The 27,339-nt window shown below is 39.0% G+C and overlaps 1 protein-coding gene across 4 annotated transcripts in view; it reads left to right on the top strand.

Annotated features, from left to right (window-relative positions):
- Window positions 1-912: 912 nt before the first annotated feature.
- The window catches only part of LOC123762658 (glutamine and serine-rich protein 1), a 54,582-nt gene continuing 28,155 nt past the window's right edge, over window positions 913-27,339 (top strand). The window contains exons 1-7 of one of the 4 annotated variants that reach the window (XM_045749301.2): window positions 913-968; window positions 6,691-6,816; window positions 20,413-20,802; window positions 23,172-23,329; window positions 23,633-23,711; window positions 25,628-25,932; window positions 26,063-26,209. In XM_045749301.2, coding sequence (XP_045605257.2) covers window positions 950-968; window positions 6,691-6,816; window positions 20,413-20,802; window positions 23,172-23,329; window positions 23,633-23,711; window positions 25,628-25,932; window positions 26,063-26,209 — 1,224 coding nt within the window. In that variant the 5' untranslated portion in view covers window positions 913-949. Of the gene's footprint in view, window positions 969-989; window positions 1,129-6,690; window positions 6,817-20,412; window positions 20,803-23,171; window positions 23,330-23,632; window positions 23,712-25,609; window positions 25,933-26,062; window positions 26,210-27,339 lie in introns of those variants that run through there. The other 3 variants (XM_045749300.2, XM_045749302.2, XM_045749303.2) reach the window with 3 other exon arrangements.

The following is a 27,339-nucleotide window of genomic DNA, read 5'->3' as shown; positions in this document are numbered from 1 at the left end:
TTGCTTAGGTACTCCCTTATCCAGTGGAGTACCTTCCCTTTCACTCCTGCATGCATCTCCAGCTTGTGCACTAGTCTCTGGTGTGGTACTGTGTCAAAGGCTTTCTGACAATCCAAAAATTTGCAGTCTGCCCACTTCTCTCTTTCACGCCAGATTTTTGTTGCCTGACAGTAGAATTCAATTTTTCCATGAGGCATGACGTCATGTACTCACCTAGTTGTGCTTGCAGGGGCTGAACTCTGGCTCTTTGGTCAGATGTGTGTGTGTAAACATGTCCTGCAACATGATTTATTGATCCATAAAGAATGTTGCAATATTGCCGCCAATATAACCCTGTTGAATAAAAGTAAGGAAGCAAGAATATTCCCGGTATGTGAGAGTAATTATCTAGTATGCGGCTAGCGGTATACCCGTGATAGCTCTGCACGTGGTAAAGTAACGGCTCTAGACCCATATGACAAGAACATTTCAGGTCAGTAATGTAGGTTTTGCAACATTTGAGTGGTTTGATCATGAGTAAAGATGGACATAACGAAACATGAATCTCTAAACCCTAAGATTTATCCTCGTAAAGTTGCGTCTGTCGGCTTATTTCACATTATATGTTTTAACATTCAATTAATTAAGCAGGTAGTGCTAAAAAATATTCACTAACATTTTTAAATTATTCTATGATAAAAACTCTATTTTTAGAGTATTTAACGCGGCAACGTAGTTAGCCCTGATGTAAAAAAAATATTTGTCTAAAAATTAAAATAAATTTTGAAAAAATAAATAAATGTTGATATTGAAACAGAAGTTAGCGAGGTATAGAATGTGCGTGTAGAGTAAGTGTGGGCGTGGGCTGAGAGTGGGCGTGCAGGCACGCGTCTGGGTTTGAAAATGGCGCCACCGATAGTTGAGTCGGCCGCCACCAGGTGGCCCTGCGCGCTGTAAACTAAACTTGAAAATGGCGTCCATGAGCAGCGGTACGTATACTCCATTCTCTGTTTTGTCTCCGTTTTGTGACTATGTGGACATCATGGGTGCTTTCTTGTTGGCAACCAGTCCCATCTTGAAGGCGGTCATCGGCCGCGGTGGTTGGCGAGGGCCGGAGATGCGTAGTGAGGTGGTGGAGGCGGAGTGTAGGTGGGTTAGGCTTCTTCCCTGTCTCTCTCTCCCAGGCCTTGAGGGCCCACTCCAGGTCAATTTAAGCGGGCCTGTAGTGTGTGTGTTGACGTGGGGCGGCGGTGGCAGTGGTGGGTGAGTGTTGTGGTGTGTGTGAGGAGGAGGTGGTGGGTGTGTTGACGGGGCTGTGGTAAGAGTGTGGTGGTGGTGGTGTGTGGCGCGGGCTGGCGCAGCGGCGTCTTGGTCTGTGTGTGTGTTTGGTGGTGGTGGTGGGGGGAGGGGTTCTCTCACCCCCTCCTCCTCCTCTTCTTCCTCCCCCTCAACCCCCTCTCTACCTCCTCCCTAACCTCACTACGATAGTGAGGGGGAGGGTTGACAGGTGTGTGTGTGTGGGGGGACGGGTGTGTGATGGGATGCCGCAGGGTTCCACATGTATCTGGAGCCTCGCCTTTCTCTTTACTTTCTCGTATGCAGTCCACTCACTCCCTCCCTGCCTCCTGCCCTCCTCTCAACCCCTGTATGGTTGTGGGGGGGAAAGAGCATTACAAACCTGCAACCACTGTATTCATGGGAGGCGGGGAGGGGGGGGGGGCATGGTAGGTGTGTAGATGGGTGCTGTGCTACAGGGTTAAACATGTTTGGGACCTGATCTCTCTGTTGTTGATCCCCCCCCCCCACACACTCAAAATAATGATAGTGGGAGGGACATGGTTGAAGGTGACAGGTGTGTGGGGGTGTGTAGTGGGGGTGCTGCAAGGCTACAAAAGTGCCGGGAATTGCCCCCCCCCCTTCCCCTTTTCAAGTTTTTTTTTTAAGTGTGCAGTATATAGATTAGCATCTTTGGTTTGGTAGGAAGATTAATTTGAAACAGAGCAAGACTAAACATTGTACTCACTGTGGTACAGGTGTAGGGTTATCTTGAGGCTATATTGAGATTTTGGGGCTTAGCGACCTCGTGGCCCGGTCCTCGACCAGACCTTTTTTTTTGTTACCCACAGGAATCAGCCCGTAGCAGTTGTCTAACTCCCAGATACCTATTTACTGCTAGGTGAATAGGGGCATCAGGGTGAAAGAAACGACCCATCTGTTTCCGCCTCTGCCGGGGATCGAACCCGGAACCTCGGGACTACGAATCCCGAGCGCTGTCCACTCAGCCATCAGGCCCCCCTTTCAGTATTCTACAATACCCTGGGGGCAAGAGTATTGAAGGTCCTTTAATATTCATCGACTCCATTAAGGCATCCCAGAAAGTTTGATAATTTTTTTTGTGAATGACAGAAATAATGTATGAAATAAAGGTTCAGCCATTTTTCATTTATAAGCAAAACATTCATGATATCATAAGGACTAGCAGACGGTGGCTATGGTCTCAACTACAAAGTTCAGACTCCGGGGTTGGACCCCAGGGCAAGAGATGCTTGGTCATGTTTCTTTTTAGCTGATTCCTGTTAATGTAGCAGTAAATAGGTACCCAGGAGTTTAGCATTTGTTATGGGGTTGCATCCTGTGGAAGGTCAGTAGTTCCATGATGGATGGGTGGGGGGGGGATACAAGCCTGAAATATGTGCACGCTTATGTCATTACCTGAGTGTAGTTACAGGATGAGAGCTATGCTCGTGGTGTCCAGTCTACCTAGTATTCTTGCCGTATAAATTTGAAACTATTGACGGTTTTGGCTTCCACCACCACCTCACTTGTTCCAATCTTGTACCACTGTTTGCAAAAGTGAACTTTCTATGTGTTTTTCAGCAGCTTTGTTTCCTTTGAATACATTTCCTCTTGTTCTTGATGTTGCAGTTATCCAAATTTTTCTTTGTCAGTTTTGTTGATTCTTGTTACTATTTATATCACATCACCTCTTTTTCTTCTAGCTTCTAGCTTTGGCATATTTAATGCCTTTAACCTCTCCTCATAACTCTTGCTTTTGGGTGTAATCATGTCAGAAGAGACTTTACCATTAAAGAACACAATGAAGTACCTGTTGCCACTGTAAGAAAAATGACAGGTTGGATAATGAGATAGTTTCAAACAAGAGATGCCATACCACTGATGATACTTTTATAGATGCTAGTGTTCTCGGGAGTGGAATACTGTTGCACAGTGACAGCCCCTGTCAAAGCTGGAGAAATTGCTGACTTGGTGAGCTTGCAGAGATACTTTATTGCTCGACTCCACTTGATAAAACATCTAAATTATTGAGGCCGATTAAAATGTTTAAATCCAAATTTTGTAGAGATATACAGTACAGTACTTAATATCTCTCGGGAGATATTACATTGTATTATCAGGAGAGTTAAATAATAATTTATACAGTACAGTACTTGGAAAAATTGGAGGAGGACTGGTTCCAAATTTGCACATAGAAATAACATCGCATGAGACCAGAAAGCAAGGCAGGATGTGCAGAATTACCCCATTGAAAAAGAAGAGGTGTAACAAGTACACTGAGAGAGAGAACTCTTATTAACATCAGAGGCCCGAAACTGTTCAGCACACTTTCACTTCACATAGCTGGCTGACCTCTCACGGTGTTCAAAAGGGAACTTGTTAAACACCTCCAAAAGATACCTGATCAATCAGGCTGGGAGTCGTACATCAGGCTGCAAGCATTCGCATCCAACAGCCTAGTTGACCAGACTTGACTGCCCAGGAGGCCTGGGCAGAGTCCGGGGCTACAGGGATGTTGATCCCAAAAATCAATGCAAGGTATATATAGTCTCTGGCATCTTAAGCTTTATTATATCATTTAGGTCCAGTATTTATCTCGTCCATCTACTGTATATTAGTACAGTATATATGATTTTCAGGAACATGTTCCCACTCCCTTTCACTCTTTCACTCACCCTTCCTTAAATGATATTGTTGGTTTGTTTCTGTGCTCCATTTTGCAGGTTTTCTGATCCCTATCACCTTGTGGGTAAAAAAAATGAGATCTTCCACATTCCTACCTTCATTTAGACGTTTTGCTTTGGTGATGTTTAGTTTTAGCTTCTTTTTTGCCATTATGCATGTACTGGTATCTATAGTTACAGGATGAGAGCTATGCCTATGGTGTTCTGTCTTTTTAGTCTCGTCATATGACGCTGTGAAACTACTGTTGGTTTTGGCCTTCACCTCCTCATTTTACTTGTTTCCAGCTGTTGTCCACTCTGCAAAAGTGAATGTTCTAAATTGTTTTTTGGTAGCATTGTTTCCATAGTTTGAGCCTATTTCCTCTTGTTCTTGATGTTGCAATTTAAAACAAATTTTTTTTTGTCAATTTTGTTGATACGTACCTGTTACTATTTTGTATATAGTGATCATGTCGCCTCTTTTTCTACTACATATCTAATAGCTTTGGTATATTTAATGCTCCTAACCTCTACTCATAGCTCTTGTTTCTTCTGCACATCCTGCCATGCCTCCTGATCTCATGTGACGCTATTTCTGCATGCATATTTGGAGCTAGTCCCCCTAATATTTTCCAAGAGTATTATGTATCTCCTGCCTGCACTCTAAAAGATTACAGATTTAAAATTTTTAACCAGTCAAAATAATTTAGATGTCTTATTGAGTGGATTCTAGCAGTAAAAGATCTTTGCACATTGTCCAGGTCAGCAATTTCTTGTTTTGAATGAGCTGTTATTGTGTAACAATATTCCACTCTAGAGAGCACTCGTATTGTGAAAAATATCACTATTGGTATGGCAGCTCTTGTTTGAAAGGTTCTTTTGATTTGATTTTCTGTTACTTTTAAATGTCTGCCATGGAAGACAAGCAAAATGCTGATGTGATAGGCACAGATTTCATGAAAGCTTTTGACAAGTGTTACCTTAGTATTATTGCACACAAAAAATGCACAAAAGGAACGGCTGGTAAAGTATAAAGGTGGATTTTTAATTTCCTAATGAACAGAACTCATTGTGTAAGAGTCAATCCAGATAATCCACTGTGAAAAGCTTGGTCCTCCAAGGTTCCGTGCTTGGTCCTTTACTACTTCTCATCTTCCTTTCAGACATTGACGAGATCACAAAGTATAGTAATGTATTGTCTTTTGCAAATGGCATTAGAATATTTTTTAGTGGACAATATCAAGGACACAGCAAACCTCCAAACTGATGTAAATCAGGTCTTTCAATGGGCCATGGAAAAAAATGTCTATTGAACATACATTCCAGCTTCTGTGTTATGGAAGAAACTGAAATATCAAAATGGAAACTGCATATAAAATGCAGCCAAATCACACTAGAGGGAAAAAACAATACTGTATACATATTTGAGGATAATCATGTTGGAAGACCTAGCTTTTAGGGAACACAATGAAACAGCTGTCACAACTGCAAGAAAAATGACAGCTTTGGCTAACGAACCTTTCAAACATGATGCCAGACCATTAATGGTACTTTTTAAGATACTAGTTCCCTCTATGGGTAGAATATTGTTGCTCAGTAACAGCCCCATTGAAAGTTTGAGAAATGGGCAATCTGAAGACTATGCAAAGATCTTTTACTGCCAGAATCCACTCAATAAAACTTCTAAATTATTGGGACTGCTTAAAATTTTAAGCCTGTATTCCTCTAGTGTGTGGGCAGAAAAGCATGGCAGGATGTGCAAAATAGCCCCATTGAAAAGCAGAGGTCTAATAGGTAAGCTGAGAGAGAATTGTCATCAAGATTTTTCAGCATTCTTCCTCTAAACAATAAGGTGTATAACTAGCTGACTTCTCAGTGTTGAAAAGAGAACTTGATAATCACCTCCAAAGGATACCTGCTCAAACAGACTATGATTCATTCAGGCTGCAAGCACTAGGCCTGATAAGAGACTGGGATGAGTGTGTGTTGATTTTAGGAGCCAACAAAAGGTAACCTCTATAGATGCAGCCTGATGTGAAGGCAAATTCTTACTGTTAAAATCTTCATCAGAATTTCATTTTTCTCACCTGTCAGTTTAATGACTTGGGTTTCTTTTTAAGGGTTTCTTGAGCCTTACCAGAAGCTGGATGCTTCAGAAAAACTATGGTGCAGGAATGTAAAAGCAAGTTAAGCTTAAGGTTTAGTTTAAGCTTAGAGAGTCACATGAGGAAAGTGTGGGGGAATGACAATTTGTGCATATTTGAGGTGCCTCTTTGCACTAAGAATTTGTGTTGTAAACAGATTCACTCATTTCTGAATTACCCCACTCCAGACTTGCTCAGATTAGGGAACAGTGGTACTGTATTCTTGAAAGTGACACACTCGGCAAGTGTTAATCAATTTCATCAAGGAAGAAAATAACATTGACAGTGTATAGAATCTTGTACAGTACAATCAAATAGAATGGAAGAAAATTGAGTGTTGCTACCCATCTTGCAAATTTAATATTACAGTACTGAAGAATATATTATACAATATATAGTAAATATAAATAGTCTTCCCTGATGTTGGTGTTTCTTTGTATTCCGAGATATTCTGGCCCGAAGATATCTTTTGTGATTACACTTATGCGATCGAAACGTATCCCGTTTATAGTCTCATGGTTTCTCAATCCTGCTTTCAGCATTAAACAATTCTGGATCTTCTCTTTACTGAATGATTCATAGATTGTTTGTTTACATTTTTATTTCAGGCATGTCTAATGGGACCAGTAAGCCTGGATATATGAATAGTTTTTTGTCATTCATTGAGAATCAGGAGCCAGGTGAAAAACCTGCTGAAATGACTGAGCCTCAGCCAGAAGTGAACACTACTTCAGGTATGTTGATTAGCATTAAGAAAACTATATTTTCTTGAGGTAGGGAAAGGGGATAGGATTGTGAATGAATCTAGCCTGTCCCCATGCAAGTCTCTACCATGTTTTAAGTGGGAAATGGAATATAAGGATCACTAAGCATCCAGGATTCCTATTTGAATGTAAACTCATAAGTTATTAACTTATGTTTAAAACTTATTCGTTGATGGTTTTCTTCACTTGAAATAAAAACGTGTTTTATTGCATAACAAGATTTAAAATTTGTTCATAAATGTTGTAAATGTGTGTGTTACTTTTTCACCCGAGCCTAAAATATTGTCCTGTACAGCCTGTACCATTTTTATGGATTGTGCACTCAATCAAGATGACATGCAACATGGTGCCACAGGACATTTTCAAGAATTTTGCAGGGTCATATTGTGCTGGGGGAATCACTGAAGAAAGAATTAAAATGCAGTTTGTAAATTGCCATCAGAGATCATTTCACAAACAAAAAATTATCCCTGTCATCACAAGCAAGGCTGTAGAGGGCTGTGCTTGTGATGGCAGTATATTACACATAAATATCAGGAGCATTAAAGGTAATTTGTGTACACAGTAATAGTGGTGTTATAATTGCCAGAATGATTAGATGAGGAGGAAGTGTTTATCAGTGCTTACCTATTGACTATGGGGAGTGAGACCTAGTTCTTTATCCCTAGCATCCTAGCTGTTCTTGCTGAGCATGATAATTACCCCTCTCAACATTAATGGTTTCATGTATTTCTTTTTAAAGAGGCATTAGAGTGGTGTTGGAAAAGTTGTTCAATGTCGACCAATATTATTTGACTAGTTGTATATGAAAAGTGCTGAAATTGTCCCAAGTTTCAGTATTGCAGCGTAAATAGAAAGGGAGATTTTTTTTTTGTTTTTTTCAACGTTTTTTTACACATTTTCAAGTCTACACTTCAGAACACACGTTTCAGATATAATTATTGTGACACTTTTCTGACACATTAGCATATAATAAAGGATTGTGTGTTTTAGAATTTCCAAAACATCTTTAGTTTTCCTAATACATATGTTCAAAGTTCCCCCCAAAAATTATGCAAATATGGCATGTTTATTGTTATTATAAAATCAATAAATGAACTTAGAGAAAAATGAAAACATGCAAATGTAGAGACATGCCCTCCACATATACTGTATAAGTTTCATGTAAATTGAATAAAAAATGAATCAGTTTTGTAAATGTTTGTCAATTGAAAAAAAAAACAAATGAATAAAGTCTAATGAATGAATAAAGAAATGAATAAAGGTTCTAAAATCTGTGGCTGAGGTTGACATCAACCAATTTTCTCCAACATTGGCATCCTTACAGATAGGCTTACGTACAGTCAGGTGTGTAAGTTTGATGCAAACCGCCCGAAAAAAAATGAAAAAAAAAATTGGGGAAAAAAAAAATACATCTTGTGTATTAATCTTTTGTGTGAAACAGTATCAAAAGTTTTTAGCAGTTTAGGAAAATGCAATTGACCTATCCTTCATTCTCTTGTCTTTGTGATCCTGTCATAGAATTCAATGAAGTTTATTTAGCAAGATTTTCTCAACTGCTTGATACCTGCTTAATGGGGTTCTGGGAGTTGTTCTACTCCCTAAGCCAGGCTTGCCCTGTGAGAGCTTGATCCAACAAACTATTGCTTGGAGTGGCCTGCAAACCCACATATCTACCACAGCCTGGTTAGTCCAACACTTCTTGAAGAAAAATATCTAGTTTTCTCTTGGAAGATGTCCACGGTTGTTCCGGCAATATTTTTTTTTTTATACTCGCTGGGAAGATGTTGAACAACCGTGGACCTTTGATGTTTATACAGTGTTCTCTGATTGTGCTTACGGCACCCCCTGCTCTTCACTGGTTCTATTCTGCATTTTCTTCCATATCGTTTACTCTAGTAAGTTGTTATTTTACTGTGTAGATTTAGTACCTGGCCCTCCAGTATTTTCCACGTGTATATTATTTGATATCTTTCTAGTGTCCTTTCTAGTGAGTACATTTGGAGTTGAGACGGTCCCAATAATATAGGAGCTTTATCACGTCTTATGTATGCCGTATATGTTCTCTGTATTCAGCAAGGCCAGATTGGTATTTGATTGTCAATCAAATAACCTTATTTATATATATATATATATATATATATATATATATATATATATATATATATATATATATATATATATATATATATATATTGTGACGGTAACGCGTTGGTGTTCGGCTGTTTAAGGCTAGGGGTATGGCCTCGTCACATAGTTATAAAAAAAAAATAGAAAACTGGAACTTCGTCTGTGGTAAGGTAAGGAGAAGACACACAAAACACAAGTAAACTTTAACAATGAAATTTTAATTACGTTAAATAAATCAAAACATGAAAATAATGCACAAACAAATTCTTATAATAAAATCAATGAATCAAAAGAATAAGAATACTTAAATGACAAAATGAAAAGTTACGTTAAGGCAAAATAACAAGAAGTGCAATACAACAGTAAGTGGGAGGTGCTGGAATATTGGCTTAAAGCCACCACCTCTCTCAGTACACTCTAGAGTCTAGCTGGGAGGTGTGCTGGCTACGAAAGCACGGAACATTCTGAAGACTGATGTTGGGGCGACCCCAGACATCGGGTAGTATGGGGGGGGGGCGAGGCAGGTGCAGCCAGACCGGCGACCAATCAGCGGAGTCGTAGCGATCAACGGGTAGTTTGGTGGTTGGAGTTCGAACAGGTGGCTGGTTGCATACGTTTCTGCTCACCCTGGCAAGCCTTGCTGGTGTTTGTTGTCGTTGTTGGACATTTCTTCCATAGTCTTTTATATAGTTGTGAAGACGTAATTTTGGAGGGAAGAGCAGGCTCAATCTCTTGAAGGAGATTATCGTCACAACTCTCCCCCGAAGCCTGCGGTTCTGGAAGAAGTACGTCGTTATGTGGTGGAGTAATGGATGGAGTTGCTTCTACTTCATAAACTCTGGAGAGATCATGGGCTAAGATGTTGTCAGACTCTTGGTATAGCGTGTCTCCAGGTTGAATTTCTGCAGGTAGCAAGCCCATAGTAGAAGACGTTGAGATGAGAAGTGGGCGTGCTGCAGGAGGTGTAGGGTGGTGTGGTCCGTATTGATGGTGGACCGAGCACTTTTCAGGTGTGGAGTGAAGTGCTGAAGCTTCAGGATGAGGAAGAGTAGCTCCTTGCCAATTGTTCCGTAGATCCTTGTAGCAGTAGTCGCTGACAGGTGTATTCTTCTCGCCTCGTTGCTGCATCACGACACCACCCACGTCGGTACCATTGGCGTCGACATGGAGGATGAAGGGCTTATCTGACGAGGTGAGAGTGGAATTAGAAGAGGGCATAGGAGCACGATTATTATCCTGAAAGCATTTGGGAAGATCATTAAGGATTTCGGAATTAGAAAGCGCCGACTCCTTGTCAGTGCTTTCGGGAGGAGAAGCTGGGAAGGTCTCACTGTGGATGTAGGGTTCTGTGAATGTGGAATAATTAGTCAAGACAGTGGGAGGAGTACCATTATATTGCTTCAGGAGGTTGACGTGGCACAGCTGGGTCTTCCGCCGCCTATCAGGAGTCTCTATCACATAATTATTATTATTCCTGCACTCTTTGACGCAGTAGGGTCCTGAAAATCTGTTTTGTAAAGGTGAACCTGGGATAGGGAAATAAGCAAGGACGAAGTCTCCCGGCTTGAATTTTCTTACTTTGCTGGTCTGGTCGTAATGAGTCTTCATTCTCACCTGGGCTTTCAATAGATTATCATGAGCAAAGCGGTGGACTCTCTCTAGAATGTGTTGAAGGTTTTGAAGAAACTGGGGCACATTCTGATGCTCACTGAAGGTGGCATCTCTGAGAGAGTCTTTGAAAGCCTTAAGGGGAGTACGGCACTTACGGCCGTAGAGCATCTCATAAGGAGATACTCCTAGGGACTCATTGGGGAGACTTCTGAAAATACACATTATTAGGTCAATCTGCTTATCCCAATCCTTTGAGGTTTCACTACAAAACTTTTTCAAGAGTGCTTTGATGGTCTGATGACTACGTTCAAGAGAACCCTGTGAAGCAGGATGATAGGGGCTGGACAATACCTGTTTGATGTTGAACTCCTCCAGTGTCCTTTTGAAGAGATCACTGGTGAAGTTGGTGCCACAGTCACTTTGAATCTCCCTGGGAAATCCGTATTGAGTGAAGATCTTCAATAGATGTTTGATAACCGTAGCAGCCGTGATGTTCTTCACTGGAACTGCTATGGGAAATCTGGTGGTAGGACACAGGATGGTTAGGATGTAGGCGTTACCTGAACTGGTCCGAGGTAAAGGACCGACACAGTCTATTATGAGTCTGTGGAAAGGTTCCGCAGGCACCTGTATGGGAATCAGTGGTGCTCTGGGAATGGAGACGTTCGGTTTGCCTGCCATCTGACATGTATGACACTGTTTTACGTACTGTTTGACGTTATTTACCATACCTGGCCAGTAGTAGTCTTGGCGAATCCCATGGTAAGTCTTGTTGAAGCCGTAGTGGGAGAATGCTCCATGGGCCAGGTGTAGAATAGTGGGCCGCAGGCTGGTGGGAATCACAAGTTGTTCGGTGTTGGCCCAATCGTCCTCCTCCTTCAGTTTACTGGGTCTATATCTGCGGTAGAGCAAGTCGTTCTCTAGGAAGAACCCAGGAATACTGTCGGGTTGAGTCTCAGCCTGGAAAAACAATGGTGTTAAAGTAAGATCTTCCCTCTGCAACTTACGGAACTCCAACTTGGTCAGATGCGGGGGTAGTTTCTGAGGGTCTTGAGGGACAGCGGTGGCAGTAGAGTCAGCTGGCTGTGGACGTGCGGCTTGTGCACGGGTGGTCACGAGAACCGGAGGAGAAACTTCATCACTCTCTTGAACCTCTGCTGGAACATACTCGAGAATAGGATTTATTGGCACAGAGTTACACACCTGGGGTTTGTCCATGACGATCAGGTTGGTCGGTTGCAGGTCTTCTGCCAAGTCGTTGCCTAGGAGAAGTTGCACTCCAGGCATGGGAAAAGGCTTTTCCCTGACGGCGACTTGGACTTCCCCGTTCACGTAGGGACAATCCAGGTGGACTCTGGCGAGAGGGTATGGAGTAGTAGCAGTGAGGTCAGTGATGAAGACTGTTTCCCCGGTGTAGACTATGTTGGGCACAGCCGACTTCAAGATGATTGATTGTAGAGCCGCTGTGTCCCTCAAGATCTTCAATTTGAAACGTCCCTCCGGATTTGAACCGTTGGCAGAGACAGTTCCAGTATACAGGTGGTTACTGAAAAGAGAAAGATCATTAACATCAACACCAACATTCATCACAGGCTTACCGGACTTAGGAGGAGTGGGTTTGGGTCGTTGTTGGTCAGTGGTTCCCTTGTATTGAGACTTACCACACTTGTCTATGGTATGTCCATAGAGTCTACAATACTTGCAGTACAGTTGTGAACCAGCTTGATCGGGGCTCACCTTCTCGTAACTGTACCACGACTTCTTACTGGAGGATGGTTCAGGTGTCAGCCGGTGGATGAGGCTGTAAGTGTCAGCCGACTTAGCACACTTCAGGTAGTCGGTTTCTTCTTTATCTGCTAAGTAGAGGCGGACAGGAGGCGGCACACGTCTCAAGAATTCTTCAACAAGCATCAGGTTGACGAGTTCTGTAAAAGTAGAGACATGTGCTGCTTCCAGCCATTTCATGAAATACCTCCGTTTCGTGTTAGCAAACTCGAGGAAGGTAGTGGTACTTGCCTTCAGGTGGTCACGGAATTTCCTTCTATAACTTTCGGTGGAAAGTAGGTAGGCGTCTAACACTGCTTGTTTCAGAGTGTAGTAGTCATTCTCAGACGCCAAAGTACTGAGTGTGACTGCAGCTCTACCTGTAAGATGGACTCTGAGAAGTGTTGCCCATTGGTCGACAGGCCAACTGAGTTGATTAGCGAGGGTTTCAAAGGTGGTAAAGAACACATCAACTTCTGCTTCTACAAAGGATGGCATTAACTTACTTGCATGTGATATATTAAAACTGACGGGAAGATTGGCAGTAGCTTGTTGGCGTTGAGTGAAGTGTGAAGTTTCCAAGGAGATTTCGCGTTGACGACACTCTAGAGCCAGAGTCGCTTGTTGCTTGTCATGTTCGCGTTGCATCTCCAACTCGCGTCGTTTGGTTTCAAGCTGTACTCGTTCCCGCTCCTGGAGTAGTGCAACCTCACGTTCTTGTTCGTCTCTCCTCAAGGCAGCTTCACGTTCTCTGAGGGTGATTTCTCGTTCTTGTTCTTCCCTCCTCAAAGCAGCTTCGCGTTCTTGTTCGTCTCTCCTCAAAGCGGCTTCGCGTTCGTGTTCTTCCCTTCGTATGGCAGCTGCTTCTCTTTGCTGCTCACGTTCAATCTTGGCCAGCTCTAGTTTAAGTTTCATCGTTGCCAAGTCAGTTTTCTCTGCAATATAGTAAGTTTCATGAGTTTCAGAGTCTATCTTACCTTGCTCTAAATAGTAATCCAGCAACAGGTTGTGTAGGTCATTTTTGTTGGCTTGGTAGGGAACTTCTAGTTGATACTCATGTGCAAGAGTTTGTAGTTCAGTCCTCTTGGCACGACTCAAAGTCCCTATTTCACCTGCTGGATTTGCACGGAAAGTTTGGAGACGAAACATGGTGAAATTAGCAAATAAAGGTACACGAATGTTCAATAATGAAATGTCAGAAACAGGACAACGTGGCAACTGGTACCTATCCTGTGTGATCTTTAACAATTAACGTTAAGTGAAAGATATTAAATGATTAAATTAAATCAAGGGCGCAGGAAATCTTGTACCCGGTACTCATGTAAGAGAATAAGGGCAAGAAAATCCTACTAACAAATGAAACAAAGTTTCGAAAACAAATGAAACAGTTAAATGCTTCAAAAGTAAAATTGGTAGTCCAAGGATGTAGGCATACCTTGCCAAGTCTCTATAGGACATAAAGCAAGTTTTTCCTACTGAATTTAATATGATACTTACAGAATTAGCGAACTTTTGTGCTCTGAAAAAATAAGCTAATTCCCTACCGTTGTATGTATCATCATCTCTGACTGACGTGTAGGGGTGCGAGGTGTCAACTTGTGACGAGAACTGCTGCTGAGGTCCCAATTCAGCAACTAAAGTTCGAGCTAGAGGAACTATGGCCCTCTTTGTCCTCCTACAGTCAGATTGCAGAAGATTGGGTACTCTTGACCCGGGGCAGACCACAGTACCAGGGTACCAATATGATGATCTGTCAGAATGAGAAATATTCAAGGGACATAGATGGTAAATACGAGTAATAACATGGAGGGAGAGATGACCAATTAAGAGTATGACTGAGGCCTACAGTCACCACGTAATCCAAAGTTGTCTCACCTTCACTATATGTTACTCTCGTAATGCACAATACACCGCACCTTATAAAAAATGAAATTGAATGAAAAATAGTAAAGCTACGTTAACAAAGTTAAATACGCTTACCATAAATTACCACTTGGCACCAGTACCTGAGTGAAGCTCCTAGGACAGGCCCCCATAAAACTTGTGACGGTAACGCGTTGGTGTTCGGCTGTTTAAGGCTAGGGGTATGGCCTCGTCACATAGTTATAAAAAAAAAATAGAAAACTGGAACTTCGTCTGTGGTAAGGTAAGGAGAAGACACACAAAACACAAGTAAACTTTAACAATGAAATTTTAATTACGTTAAATAAATCAAAACATGAAAATAATGCACAAACAAATTCTTATAATAAAATCAATGAATCAAAAGAATAAGAATACTTAAATGACAAAATGAAAAGTTACGTTAAGGCAAAATAACAAGAAGTGCAATACAACAGTAAGTGGGAGGTGCTGGAATATTGGCTTAAAGCCACCACCTCTCTCAGTACACTCTAGAGTCTAGCTGGGAGGTGTGCTGGCTACGAAAGCACGGAACATTCTGAAGACTGATGTTGGGGCGACCCCAGACATCGGGTAGTATGGGGGGGGGGCGAGGCAGGTGCAGCCAGACCGGCGACCAATCAGCGGAGTCGTAGCGATCAACGGGTAGTTTGGTGGTTGGAGTTCGAACAGGTGGCTGGTTGCATACGTTTCTGCTCACCCTGGCAAGCCTTGCTGGTGTTTGTTGTCGTTGTTGGACATTTCTTCCATAGTCTTTTATATAGTTGTGAAGACGTAATTTTGGAGGGAAGAGCAGGCTCAATCTCTTGAAGGAGATTATCGTCACAATATATATATATATATATATATATATATATATATATATATATATATATATATATATGTCGTACCTAGTAGCCAGAACGCACTTCTTTGCCTACTATGCAAGGCCCGATTTGCCTAATAAGCCAAGTTTTCATGAATTAATTGTTTTTCGACTACTAAACCTACCTAACCTAACCTAACCTAACTTTTTCGGCTACCTAACCTAACCTAACCTATAAAAATAGGTTAGGTAGGGTTGGTTAGGTTCGGTCATATATCTACGTTAATTTTAACTCCAATAAAAAAAATTGATCTCATACATAATGAAATGGGTAGCTTTATCATTTCATAAGAAAAAAAATTAGAGAAAATATATTAATTCAGGAAAACTTGGCTTATTAGGCAAATCGGGCCTTGCATAGTCGGCTGAGAAGTGCGTTCTGGCTACTAGGTACGACATATATATATATATATATATATATATATATATATATATATATATATATATATATATATATATATATATATATATATATATATATATATATATATATATATATATATATATATATATATATATATATATATATATATATATATATATATATATATATATATATATATATATATATATATATATATATATATATATATATATATATATATATATATATATATATATATATATATATATATATATATATATATATATATATATATATATATATATATATATATATATATATATATATATATATATATATATATATATATATATATATATATATATATATATATATATATATATATATATATATATATATATATATATATATATATATATATATATATATATATATATATATATATATATATATATATATATATATATATATATATATATATATATATATATATACACACACACACACACACACACACACACACACACACACATACATGTCGTACCTAGTAGCCAGAACGCACTTCTCGGCCTACTATGCAAGGCCCGATTTGCCTAATAAGCCAAGTTTTCATGAATTAATAGTTTTTCGACTGCCTAACTTACCTAACCTAACCTAAGCTAACTTTTTCGGCTACCTGACCTAACCTAACCTATAAAGATAGGTTAGGTTAGGTTAGGTAGGGTTGGTTAGGTTCGGTCACATATCTCCGTTAATTTTAACTCCAATAAAAAAAAATTGACCTCATACATAATGAAATAGGTAGCTTTATCATTTCATAAGAAAAAAATTAGAGAAAATATATTAATTCAGGAAAACTTGGCTTATTAGGCAAATCGGGCCTTGCATAGTAGGCTGAGAAGTGCGTTCTGGCTACTAGGTACGACATATATATATATATATATATATATATATATATATATATATATATATATATATATATATATATATATATATATATATATATATATATATATATATATATATATATATATATATATATATATATATATATATTAGTATATTTTGGTAGCAGTCTTTCCTGTAGACATATATTATTAAATATGACCGAAACAGTAAGATTAATAATTCTAACACGAATTTTCTCAATCTTTCGTACATTACGCTTCACTGTTGGAGGTAAATAAAAAAAAAAAAAATTGATTTTTGATTTACCTCCAACAGTGAAGCGTAATGTACGAAAGATTGAGAAAATTCGTGTTAGAATTATTAATCTTACTTTTTCGGTCATATTTAATAATATATATATATATATATATATATATATATATATATATATATATATATATATATATATATATATATATATATATATATATATATATATATATATATATATATAATTTTTTTTTTTTTTTTTTTAAAGTTTGTGAGGGTACCACCTCTGGTGCCAATGTGGGGACCCATAGCCTCGGAGAAGAAAATAAAAAGTATTCAGAGGAGACCTTGTGGTCTCTCACTGAACACTAATATTATCTTCTCCTACCACCCCCATTCTTTTGTATGTACACATATATATTTACTTTATTTGAACTTTGTTACAAAAAAGGAGTTACATATGGGTTACAAAGATGGTTGTCATAGGTTGTCGAGTTCCTCCAGCTCCTCAGATGGCGGGCAGGAACCCTGGATGCAGTGCGCATTTCCCCTCTGTATCGCCACACTGAGGCGCTGGAAAAGAAAGCTTGCAGCTCTCGGGTCCCTTGTTGTTTCAATGAGCCTAGAACCCAGTTCCTTCAAAAAACTGGTAGCACTTTTACCCCAGGCGCCGAGCGTCTCAGAAGCAATGGGGACAAAATTGTAGTGGTGATCCAGTTCTCTATACTTACGGGATTTGGCTGCTTCCCTGTGGGTGGCAGCGCCACCTGGTTGTGCAACACTGAGGTTAATGTAGGTGTTAGCCAGGGTTGATACGCACGTGTAGTCCCATACCAACTGCTTGCCATTCTTCCAGGGGTTCACTGTGATACCATCCGGGCGACCAATAAGAGCATCAGAGTTACGGGGCGTTAGGTAACGGGGCTCTCTTTCAGCTGGGCATCCAGCTGTAGTGAGGCTCCTCTTGATGATGTCGTTAACTTCACTGTGCCTCGAGTGCCATCCCCCTGTGCTTTGGCAGAGTAGGCCATGGTGACCGTACCTGTCAGCCACCACCTCGCCGCAAATACACCTATATCTGGTGTGGATTGGGGCAGCAAGGCGGAGGGCCACAGCAATTCGGAGGGCGTGTGGTGTGAGACGCGTGCCAGTTGCCGACATTGGGGTTGCTAACAGGAAATCCCCTGCATGTGGTGCTGCTACTGCTGTGAGGCGAGCAATGTCGTGTTGTGTTGTTGCAGCACCCAGGCACTCTGCAGCAACTTGGTCTACAATGGGACCATCCCAGCTGGATTGCTTGTGGGATTTTGGGGATGGTGGTTGAGGTGATTGGCCTGCACGAGAGGCCCACTCTGTGGCACAGCGTGTAAAATTGGGATCATGTACACCTGCCAGCTGATGTAAGTGGGCAGGTAGAATTTCCTTCACAAGGTCGTCGGATGCTGATAAGGAGGACAGGAAGGCTGGAACAGCGATTTGCGTTGCTGTTCGAACTCCGAGGCCCCCAAGTCTTACGGGAAGAGAGGCTTGTTTCCACTGTAGGTCATCGAGAGAGAGGTTAAGGGCTTTTTCTAGCATTGATTTCAGTAACCGGTCATACTCACTTAGTTTTTGGCTACTGTAAGATGGTGAACACCTCAGAAAGTAGGTTAACCTGGGGAGGGACAGACATCTGGTGATGAGGTAGAGTGCATCATGAGCATCAATATCCTCAATCCTCCCATCCATCCTCTTAAGGTCGGCGATTTTCTTATCAAGGACCTCATCGATGGCTTTCAGCCCCAGGGGAGCTCCTAGGAGTGTGCTGTCTTCAGGTTTAGTTTTATGGATATTTGGCAGAAGACCCTCTATTCTCTCTACGATGCCCTGGTTGGAACATATTATTTCACATTTAGAAGGGTTCAGGGTGAGGCCTAAAACTGCACCTTGCTCCTGGATTTTTCTGATGTCCTCCAGGAGGGAGTCTTGGGAACCAGCTAGGGTACCATCATCCAAGAACCAGATGTTAAGCTCGCTGGACAGGACCTCTGTGACTTGTTTGATGACTAAGCAGAAAAGGAGAGGAGCGAGGGGGTCACCCTGTTGGACGCCTTCTCGCGAGATATATATATATATATATATATATATATATCTATATATATATATATATATATATATATATATATATATATATATATGTCGTACCTAGTAGCCAGAACGCACTTCTCAGCCTACTATGCAAGGCCCGATTTGCCTAATAAGCCAAGTTTTCCTGAATTAATATATTTCCTCTAATTTTCTTCTTATAAAATGATAAAGCTACCGATTTCATTATGTATGAGGTCAACTTTTTTTTATTGGAGATAAAATTAACGTAGAAATATGACCGAACCTAACCAACCCTACCTAACCTAACCTAACCTATCTTTATAGGTTAGGTTAGGTAGCCGAAAAAGTTAGGTTAGGTTAGGTTAGGTAGTCGAAAAATAATTAATTCATGAAAACTTGGGTTATTAGGCAAATCGGGCCTTGCATAGTAAGCCGAGAAGTGCGTTCTGGCTACTAGGTACGACATATATATATATATATATATATATATCTATATATATATATCTATATATCTATATATATATATCTATATATATATCTATATATATATATATATATATATATATATATATATATATGTCGTACCTAATAGCCAGAACGCACGTCTCAGCCTACTATCCAAGGCCCAATTTGCCTAATAAGCCAAGTTTTCATGAATTAATTGTTTTTTGACTACCTAACCTACCTAACCTAACTTTTTCGGCTTCCTAACCTAACCTAACCTATAAAGATAGGTTAGGTTAGGTAGGGTTGGTTAGGTTCTGTCATATATCTACGTTAATTTTAACTCCAATAAAAAAAAATGACCTCATACATCATGAAATGGGTAGCTTTATCATTTCATAAGAAAAAAATTACAGAAATTATATTATTTCAGGAAAACTTGGCTTATTAGGCAAATCGGGCCTTGCATAGTAGGCTGAGAAGTGCATTCTGGCTACTAGGTACGACATATATATATATATCTATATATATCTATATATATATCTATATATATCTATATATATATCTATATATATATCTATATATATATCAATTTATTGTATATATTTACCTCTTTATGTTATAATTACCTATGTATTATGCTTGTATGTTTGCTGTATCAGATGGGCCATTGGGCTACATCGGATGGGCTAATTGGGTGCATCTGATGGGCCAATGGGCCTTCTGCGTTGTCCAAGTATTGTACCTCACCTTACTTCACCACTCTCTCCTGCCTATTTATACCCATCACTCGATCTGTAAAATGACCTTCTGAAGATGTATTTAATATACGAAAGTACTTAAGGAAATTTCCTGTTTCATTTTTCCTCCGTGGTCTGACATTGTCACATTCTTAATCACGTGTTTATTTTCGTGATATACACACACACATATATATATATATATATATATATATATATATATACATATATACATATATATACATATACATACATACATATACTGTGTAGATATTTCATTTTCTCTAAGTTATATATATATATATATATATATATATATATATATATATATATATATATATATATATATATATATATATATATATATATATATATATATATATATATATATATATATATATATATATATATATATATACAGTATATATATATTATATATATATACTGTATATATAATAATATATATATAATATTTTATTTATTTATTCTTTTTCTTGTAGAAGCTGATGAAGTTGACACTGAAACTGAAGGTAGTGACAGAAAACCAGATGTTATAGTAAAGGAAGAAAATGTTGAAATCAAAACAGAAGTTTTTGCAACCTCTATAGAGTTTGATCCCCCAGACGAGGACGTCACACCAACTGATCATACTCCAGCTGACCTTTCTCCCGTTCATCTCCCATCTACTACAGACATGTCTCATACAGAATATCCATTAAATACAGACTTGAGTGAAAAGCCTTCTATTACTGATGGGGAAAATACCAACAGTTCAGAAGCAACAAACAATAGTGAGGGTGGAGAGAGACTAAGAGGTGGCAGACGGAATGTTGCACGTAGAGGTCGTCGGCGCAGTTCTGCAGCAGGTGGAGGCAGTCCAAACTCTCGTGGTATGTTACTACTTACATTTTGTATTGTGCACTTAGCCTTATATGAGCTAAATATTGTAACTCGGTGATAATTATATTGAAAGGAATGTAAGAAGGTGTAGTTCTCACTGGCTGGTAATTATCTGTTTGGCACCTTTAATTACGGCAATATTTATTAATTATAAGTACATTTAATTTAAGATTTTTAAAAATATAACCAAAAATCCATCAATTTAAAGGAATCTGATGTTCTCTGCAAACTTTCTTCCCTGTCAACAGCACTTCTCAATCCTTTATTGGTTTGTGTAATGCCACACATCAGCTTAGCATTCTTATTAAGGCACTCATTGTATTTATTCCACATGCCATTGAGAGTAACTTTTGCATCAAGATCACCATCTACTTTCCTCTTGTATTCATTGGCCAGCTCTTATTTTTTCCACATTTATTGTCACTTGTGTACCTTACACAAGTGACAATAAATATGTATTCAATAAATGGCACTGTCATCCACTTACCATTTAATGTTCTTACACTTATTCGACCAGGTAACTCCATTTAGTTACTTGAATGTTCTTGTATCCTCGGTCATATAATTGTGTGTGTATGCTTGAGCATACATGTATTAATGTAATGTAATGTGTATGTGACAGTTTCATTCTATTACTCTTATTCTTCAGTTGCATGGCAGTCACACCTCTATCGCACACCTCTTTGGTAAAGATCAGCCAGGGTACTCGTGCTTCATCCTTGGCATCACACCCTTTGCAGTTTTTCAGCTCATTGCAGAAAATATCCACATGTATACTCTTTCTCACACCAAGATGTATAACACCGGGTGTATAATTATACACCAGGCTCTTCTTCAGTCAGCATGCATATTTCTGCTTTACTGCTCTTGGTTTTGTTCTTGCATGTATAATCTTTAAACCATTCTTTTAGTTATATGCTGTCTCATTCATTCATCTTCATGTCACTTAGCTCAAATAGGTCTACATTTAACTTTAAAGCTAAACATGAATTTTGTCACTTATTTCATTTATCCTCACATTTCATGCATCTTGTATTATGGAGTTAAAGGTTTATTGATTGCATCCCACTTGTGTGCTATGTAACTATGCCAATTCTCCTTGACCCAACAGTGCCAATTTTTTAACTTTTATGATTCGAGTAGAATTGCTACAGTTGTCAGGAAAATTGGCATTGTTGGGTCAAGGAGAATAGTACAACTATGTAACTATGGATAACTAATATAACTATAACTTTGTATTGTCCCGGGATAATGTTATTTTATAATTGTTCATGCCTTAAAAGTATAGAAGATAGTTTTTATATTCCTCAAACTATGCTTTGACATTTTCCTTAGGTTGGTTATGGAAGATGTCTTCAAGGTTACTTGAAGGCTGCGGACACTTTGTCTCTTCGAATCTTGTTTTTCCATTTGTTGTATCATTCACACTTCTGTATATAGCACCAGGATTGTGGGGTTGTGATAGTTTGCTTGTGATCCTGTACAACAGTGTGATTAACCACCGTGCTACGCGGAGAGCCTTGAGGCGCTCTGAGAGTTGTGGTATTGTTTGTTAATTAGGCTATATTTTAATCTTTTTTTTAATGTTTTCATCATTCTTTGTGTTTTGTAGTGAAAATGGCTGAGTTTTGAAACATTTTGACATTAACTTTACCTGAACATTTATTAAAACAACAAAAATTGGTCCCTATGGCACTAAAATTGGCACTATGTGAAGTTTGTGTTGAAGCCAGGTGCACAGTGCAGTGGTTAATAACAAGAATGGATGAGTAAGTGATACAGTATTTATAATTTTTCTTTATTAAATTTTGTTTAACTTATTCCTTTTTTTATTTGTTCTCGGGGATATTACCTCTCTGGTCCTCATCCTATTACAGTGGAAAATGGGGTCATGTATATATGAATGAATGAGTGTAAAGTTATGATCTTGCTGCTGTCACAGTTACAACTAATGTTGATGGGGGGGGGCAGGGGATATACTTTACAAACAGCTGAAAGGTAAGTGGATGTAAGACCAATTGGCAGTGTGTCCTTTTGGTATTTTAAATAGGCAGAATTCACTCAATCCCTTAATATTTCATTTTTTACCATTTTGCTTTGCATATTCTTGATTATTGTGAATAGGGATAGAGGCTGATCTGATTTTTTCCAATGAGGTCAACAGTATGAAATGAATGTGCTTGTACCACTGTTTCTCACGGCTGCTTCTGGCCTTCCATTCTTTTTTTCTTTATCTTTTGTTCCATCTCTCACTTTATCTGGACCAACGAAAGTTATTTTAATAAAGTCTAATGCATTACAAGGAATGAATGCAGGCAATTTTTTTATAATAATCTAAGTTGATTGGGTTCACTTACAGAAGGAGCCCCACAAAGAGAAAATTTACGAAGAACATCGCGTAATGTTCAGCGTTATGGTCACATCGATGCAGAATCGGATGGATTGGCCGACTCTGATCCAGATTATCACTTAAGTGACTCGGACGATGACCCAGATTTTAATCCTATCAACAAAAAGGTATTTCTTCTGAAGTAATGTGTGCTGATGTAACCTGTGATATAAGGTTGTATGATACAAAATAAAAAGTTCTTGAGAACAGTGATAAATTGCAAACAAAATTTTTGTGGTAGATTCATAATTTCTTGGTACAGTATTTAACATTTTGCAAACCTTGTTGCCATGGCTTTTAGCTTTCTAATCTAATTTTTTTTTTTAAATTGTTATCATACGCAGCTATTGTTGCGTAAGATAATTTACGCAGTGCCTTACCCTTTTTTATCTTTTAAATTATAAATTGTATTAAAGAAAGAAAATTTTCAGCCTGTTCCATTAAGTGACGAAGAAGAATTTCGGCCTCGTAGAGGACGTGGACGAGGAAGAGGATCAGGGGGACATAGAGGTGAGCTGCAATTCCATGTTCTTTTTAGAGGTCTATACAGTCATAATAATGTACCCAATAAATTTTGGCTGAATGGAAGCTTTGCTGATCCTTATTTTTTACCATTTTATTTACTTCAGAATTGTGTTTCACTGTTGCCATTATCTTAAGATAGGCCTGTAAAGTTCTGATGATTTATTTTATGATTTGAGTAGAATTGGCACAGTTGTCAGGAGAATTGGCACAGTTGTCATGGGAATTGGCACAGTTGTCAGGAGAATTGGCACAGTTGTCAGGAGAATTGGCACAGTTGTCAGGAGAATTGGCACAGTTGTCAGGAGAATTGGCACAGTTGTCAGGAGAATTGGCACAGTTGTTATAAGAATTGGCACATTTGTGTCAGGATAATTGGCACATTTGTGTCAGGATAATTGGCACATTTGTGTCAGGATAATTGGCACAATTGTCAGGATAATTGGCACTGTTGTGTCAGGAGAATTGGCACAGTTGTATCAGGAGAATTACCACAGTTGTTGGAAGAATTGGCACATTTGTGTCAGGATAATTGGCACATTTGTGTCAGGATAATTGGCACTGTTGTCAGGATAATTGACACTGATGTGTCAGGAGAATTGGCACAGTTGTGTCAAGAGAATTGGCACTGTTGTGTCAGGAGAATTGGCACAGTTGTGTCAGGATAATTGGCACAGTTGTCAGGAAAATCAGACTATTGGATCTTGAAAATAGCTACTGTAGGATTGAGAATTGTCACGAGCAGGTGTCCCAGTGCTGTCTCTGGGCTAACACTACCCTAACACCCTGGTATGGTGCACCTGGTATGGTGCACCTTAACACCATACCTGGTGTTAGGGTGATTGTGTCTAGTGTCTTAAAACCTTGGGAAACACTTGATCAGCTGATGCTGTAGAGAGAGCCATTTCTCAGCGTTTGAACTGTTAGATGAACTTTTTTACTTTAACATGCAAGTGGGTACCAGAACAGAGTTCTGACTCCTGTTAGCAAGCCGAGAGCTTTCTCTTAAGCTGGTAAGCCTTACTCACAGATTTTCCCTGGAACATGACCTGCCATTGTCAACATTGTGTAACTGGTTAACAACCAGTTACGTAATTTCAGTGGCAGTTGAGGCTTGGTGCATAATCGGTTATCCTTGTCCAAGATATGATCTTAGATTAAATCGCTTCCCTGGAAGATCGATGAAATCGCAGTGGTAACACATTCGCCCCGGGCTTCGCAAGTGGTTTGTCCTGGGTATGCATCTTGGCCGGGAAGGATTGACTAGGCACCAATCCTTAACTGTACACCTCTGTTCACCCAGCAGTGAATGGCTACCTGGTTGTTAACTTATTTGGCGAATCATATTCCAGGGAAAGTTAAGATTAAGGACCTGTCCAAAATGCTGTGCATGGTAGTGGCTTTACAAGAATGTATGTATATGCATGGTGGTATACAGTGTTACTGCCACTCTTACTGCCAACTGATCAAAACACACAAATAAAGTGGATAATTTGGATTGGAATTTGTTTTGTAGTGCACTGGCTTAAAACACTGGTATGCAGTGTGAATAAATGTTTAATTTTTTTCATAACTGTTTGTTTAGTAGTGTAGTTTTAATACATAATATTGCTCAAAGCTTATGAAAGTAGCTGCTTTCTATTGGTTAGTGAATTTTAATTCCTTCATTAACAAACTGTTCTTGCATGTTGATAAAATAAAATAAGTTTTGAATGTTCATGGAATGAACAATGCTTGCATTGAGAAGATTTTATTTATTATTTTGATCTTTTGATAAAATGCATGTTGGCTTTATTTATTAATTTACTTATAATTTTATGGCTTTTCTGTATCTTTTTTTTTTTTTTTTTGAAAATAACTGATCTTGATTTTGCCTTTTTCCTAAGGCGTATTCATTTCTCCAGGTCGGGGTGGTTCTGGTAGAGGTGGAGTCAAGCGGACCTTAGATAGCAATTCCAGCAAAGATGACTCTTCTAATAATGCTGACAAACTCTTGTCCACCTCTGGTGGCACCCCACCTGCTCCTAAGAGGCGTGGTCGGCCCCCATCATATCAGGCATCAACAGTAGTCAGTGCCAGTGGCGGTGGCAGTGGTGGAAGCGTTGGCAGTGGCGTTGGCGATGGTGGTGGCGTCAGCAGTGGTGTTAGCGGAAGCGTCGGTGGTGGCGAGGGTGGTAGTGATGGTGGGGGAGACAACACAGTTTCAAGTGTAAGTTGGCAAGGTTTTTATCAGCATGTTGTAAAAGTGTTGGTAATATGAGGATCTGTTGGCTCAAGATTGGAGATGTTTAATTTGGAACAATTTCCTCAACTGATTGATTAAATTCACGTGCTCATAGACGGATGATAAGAAATCATCATCCAAGCTGAGCTCTGCGTACAACTATGCCGGTGGTCGAGTCCAGCGCCAAGTCCAGGCAATCCGGCTGCCAGAGGGGCCTCAGCTTACAGCTGAACAGCTTGAAATGGTTGAATCTCAGTTCAAGGTTAGTGACAGAGACAAAATGTAGAGTACAGTTAAACAAGGTAAGTACATGACCTTCCAATTAAGTCACACAGCTGACTTCCAGCTGAGCCTTACGCTATTGCCATGGACGCATGTAATAACTTGACTGAGTAAGTCATTCTCAGACTAATTGAAATAAATTCCCCACAAATAAAATTTAATTTGAAATTCCTGAAACTCAAATGAGACATACCTGTAAAGTTATCGTTAATAAAACTCATCTCTAGCCAAAAGTTCATATTACGACTTGCATGCTCGTATAAATAATGAAATCATGTTTATATTTATTGGCGGTCATGTTTATGTAGTTTTTATATAGTACAGTATGCCAAGTTCTACTGTGCATGGGGTTTAAAATGATGCTTTATATTTACTTTTTTAGATAATTGCTTGTAGTAATTGTGTGCTGATAAGGAAACACAGCTTGATGGTTATCAATGAATTTAAATATTTTCTTTTAAATATTTATATTTTTCAAGATTGTCTGAAGATCTAGTGCCATATACATAGAGATTATTTTGTGCCAAACCTAAAGAATTATTGAAACTTTGCTTGTAACAATTTAATAAGTGTTGTACCATAATCAATCATTACTAACATTCCTGGGTACTTCTTTGATCTGCTTAGCTCCACTTAGGGTAATCCTAAAGGGTCAGTCTTTTTCCCTTTTTTGTTCCTACCAATTCTTCTATAGTCAAGAGACATTATCTCTAGTTGTAAGACATCCCACTAGTCCAAATTTATCTATTACAGAAGTAAAAGTAGTAGATAAAATTGTTGGGCTAGTAGAAGGCTTTACAACTAAAGATAATGTCTGATTGCAAAAGAATTGGTAGGTATGAAACGGGAAACAATTAACCATTTAGGATTACCCTAAATGGGGCTAAACAGTTGGAAGAAGTTCTCAGAAATGTTAGGAAATTGCAAGGTGATGAGGATGGGAAATTATGGTCATTAATTATGGTCTATAAGGAAGACAGAGAAACTGAAACTGCAGCTCATTGAAGCAAAACACTTAAATAAGAGTACGAATGAGGAAGAAATAATTTTTTTTCTACTAGGTGATAGATTGGTGGGAAGTGTGAAATAGTACAGAAAACAAGCCAACAT

The sequence above is a fragment of the Procambarus clarkii genome, chromosome 27 (genome assembly GCF_040958095.1).
Source record: "Procambarus clarkii isolate CNS0578487 chromosome 27, FALCON_Pclarkii_2.0, whole genome shotgun sequence".
Lineage (NCBI taxonomy): Eukaryota > Metazoa > Arthropoda > Malacostraca > Decapoda > Cambaridae > Procambarus > Procambarus clarkii.
Note: the sequence above shows the minus strand (reverse complement) of the source record. Positions and strands in the feature narration are given on the sequence as shown.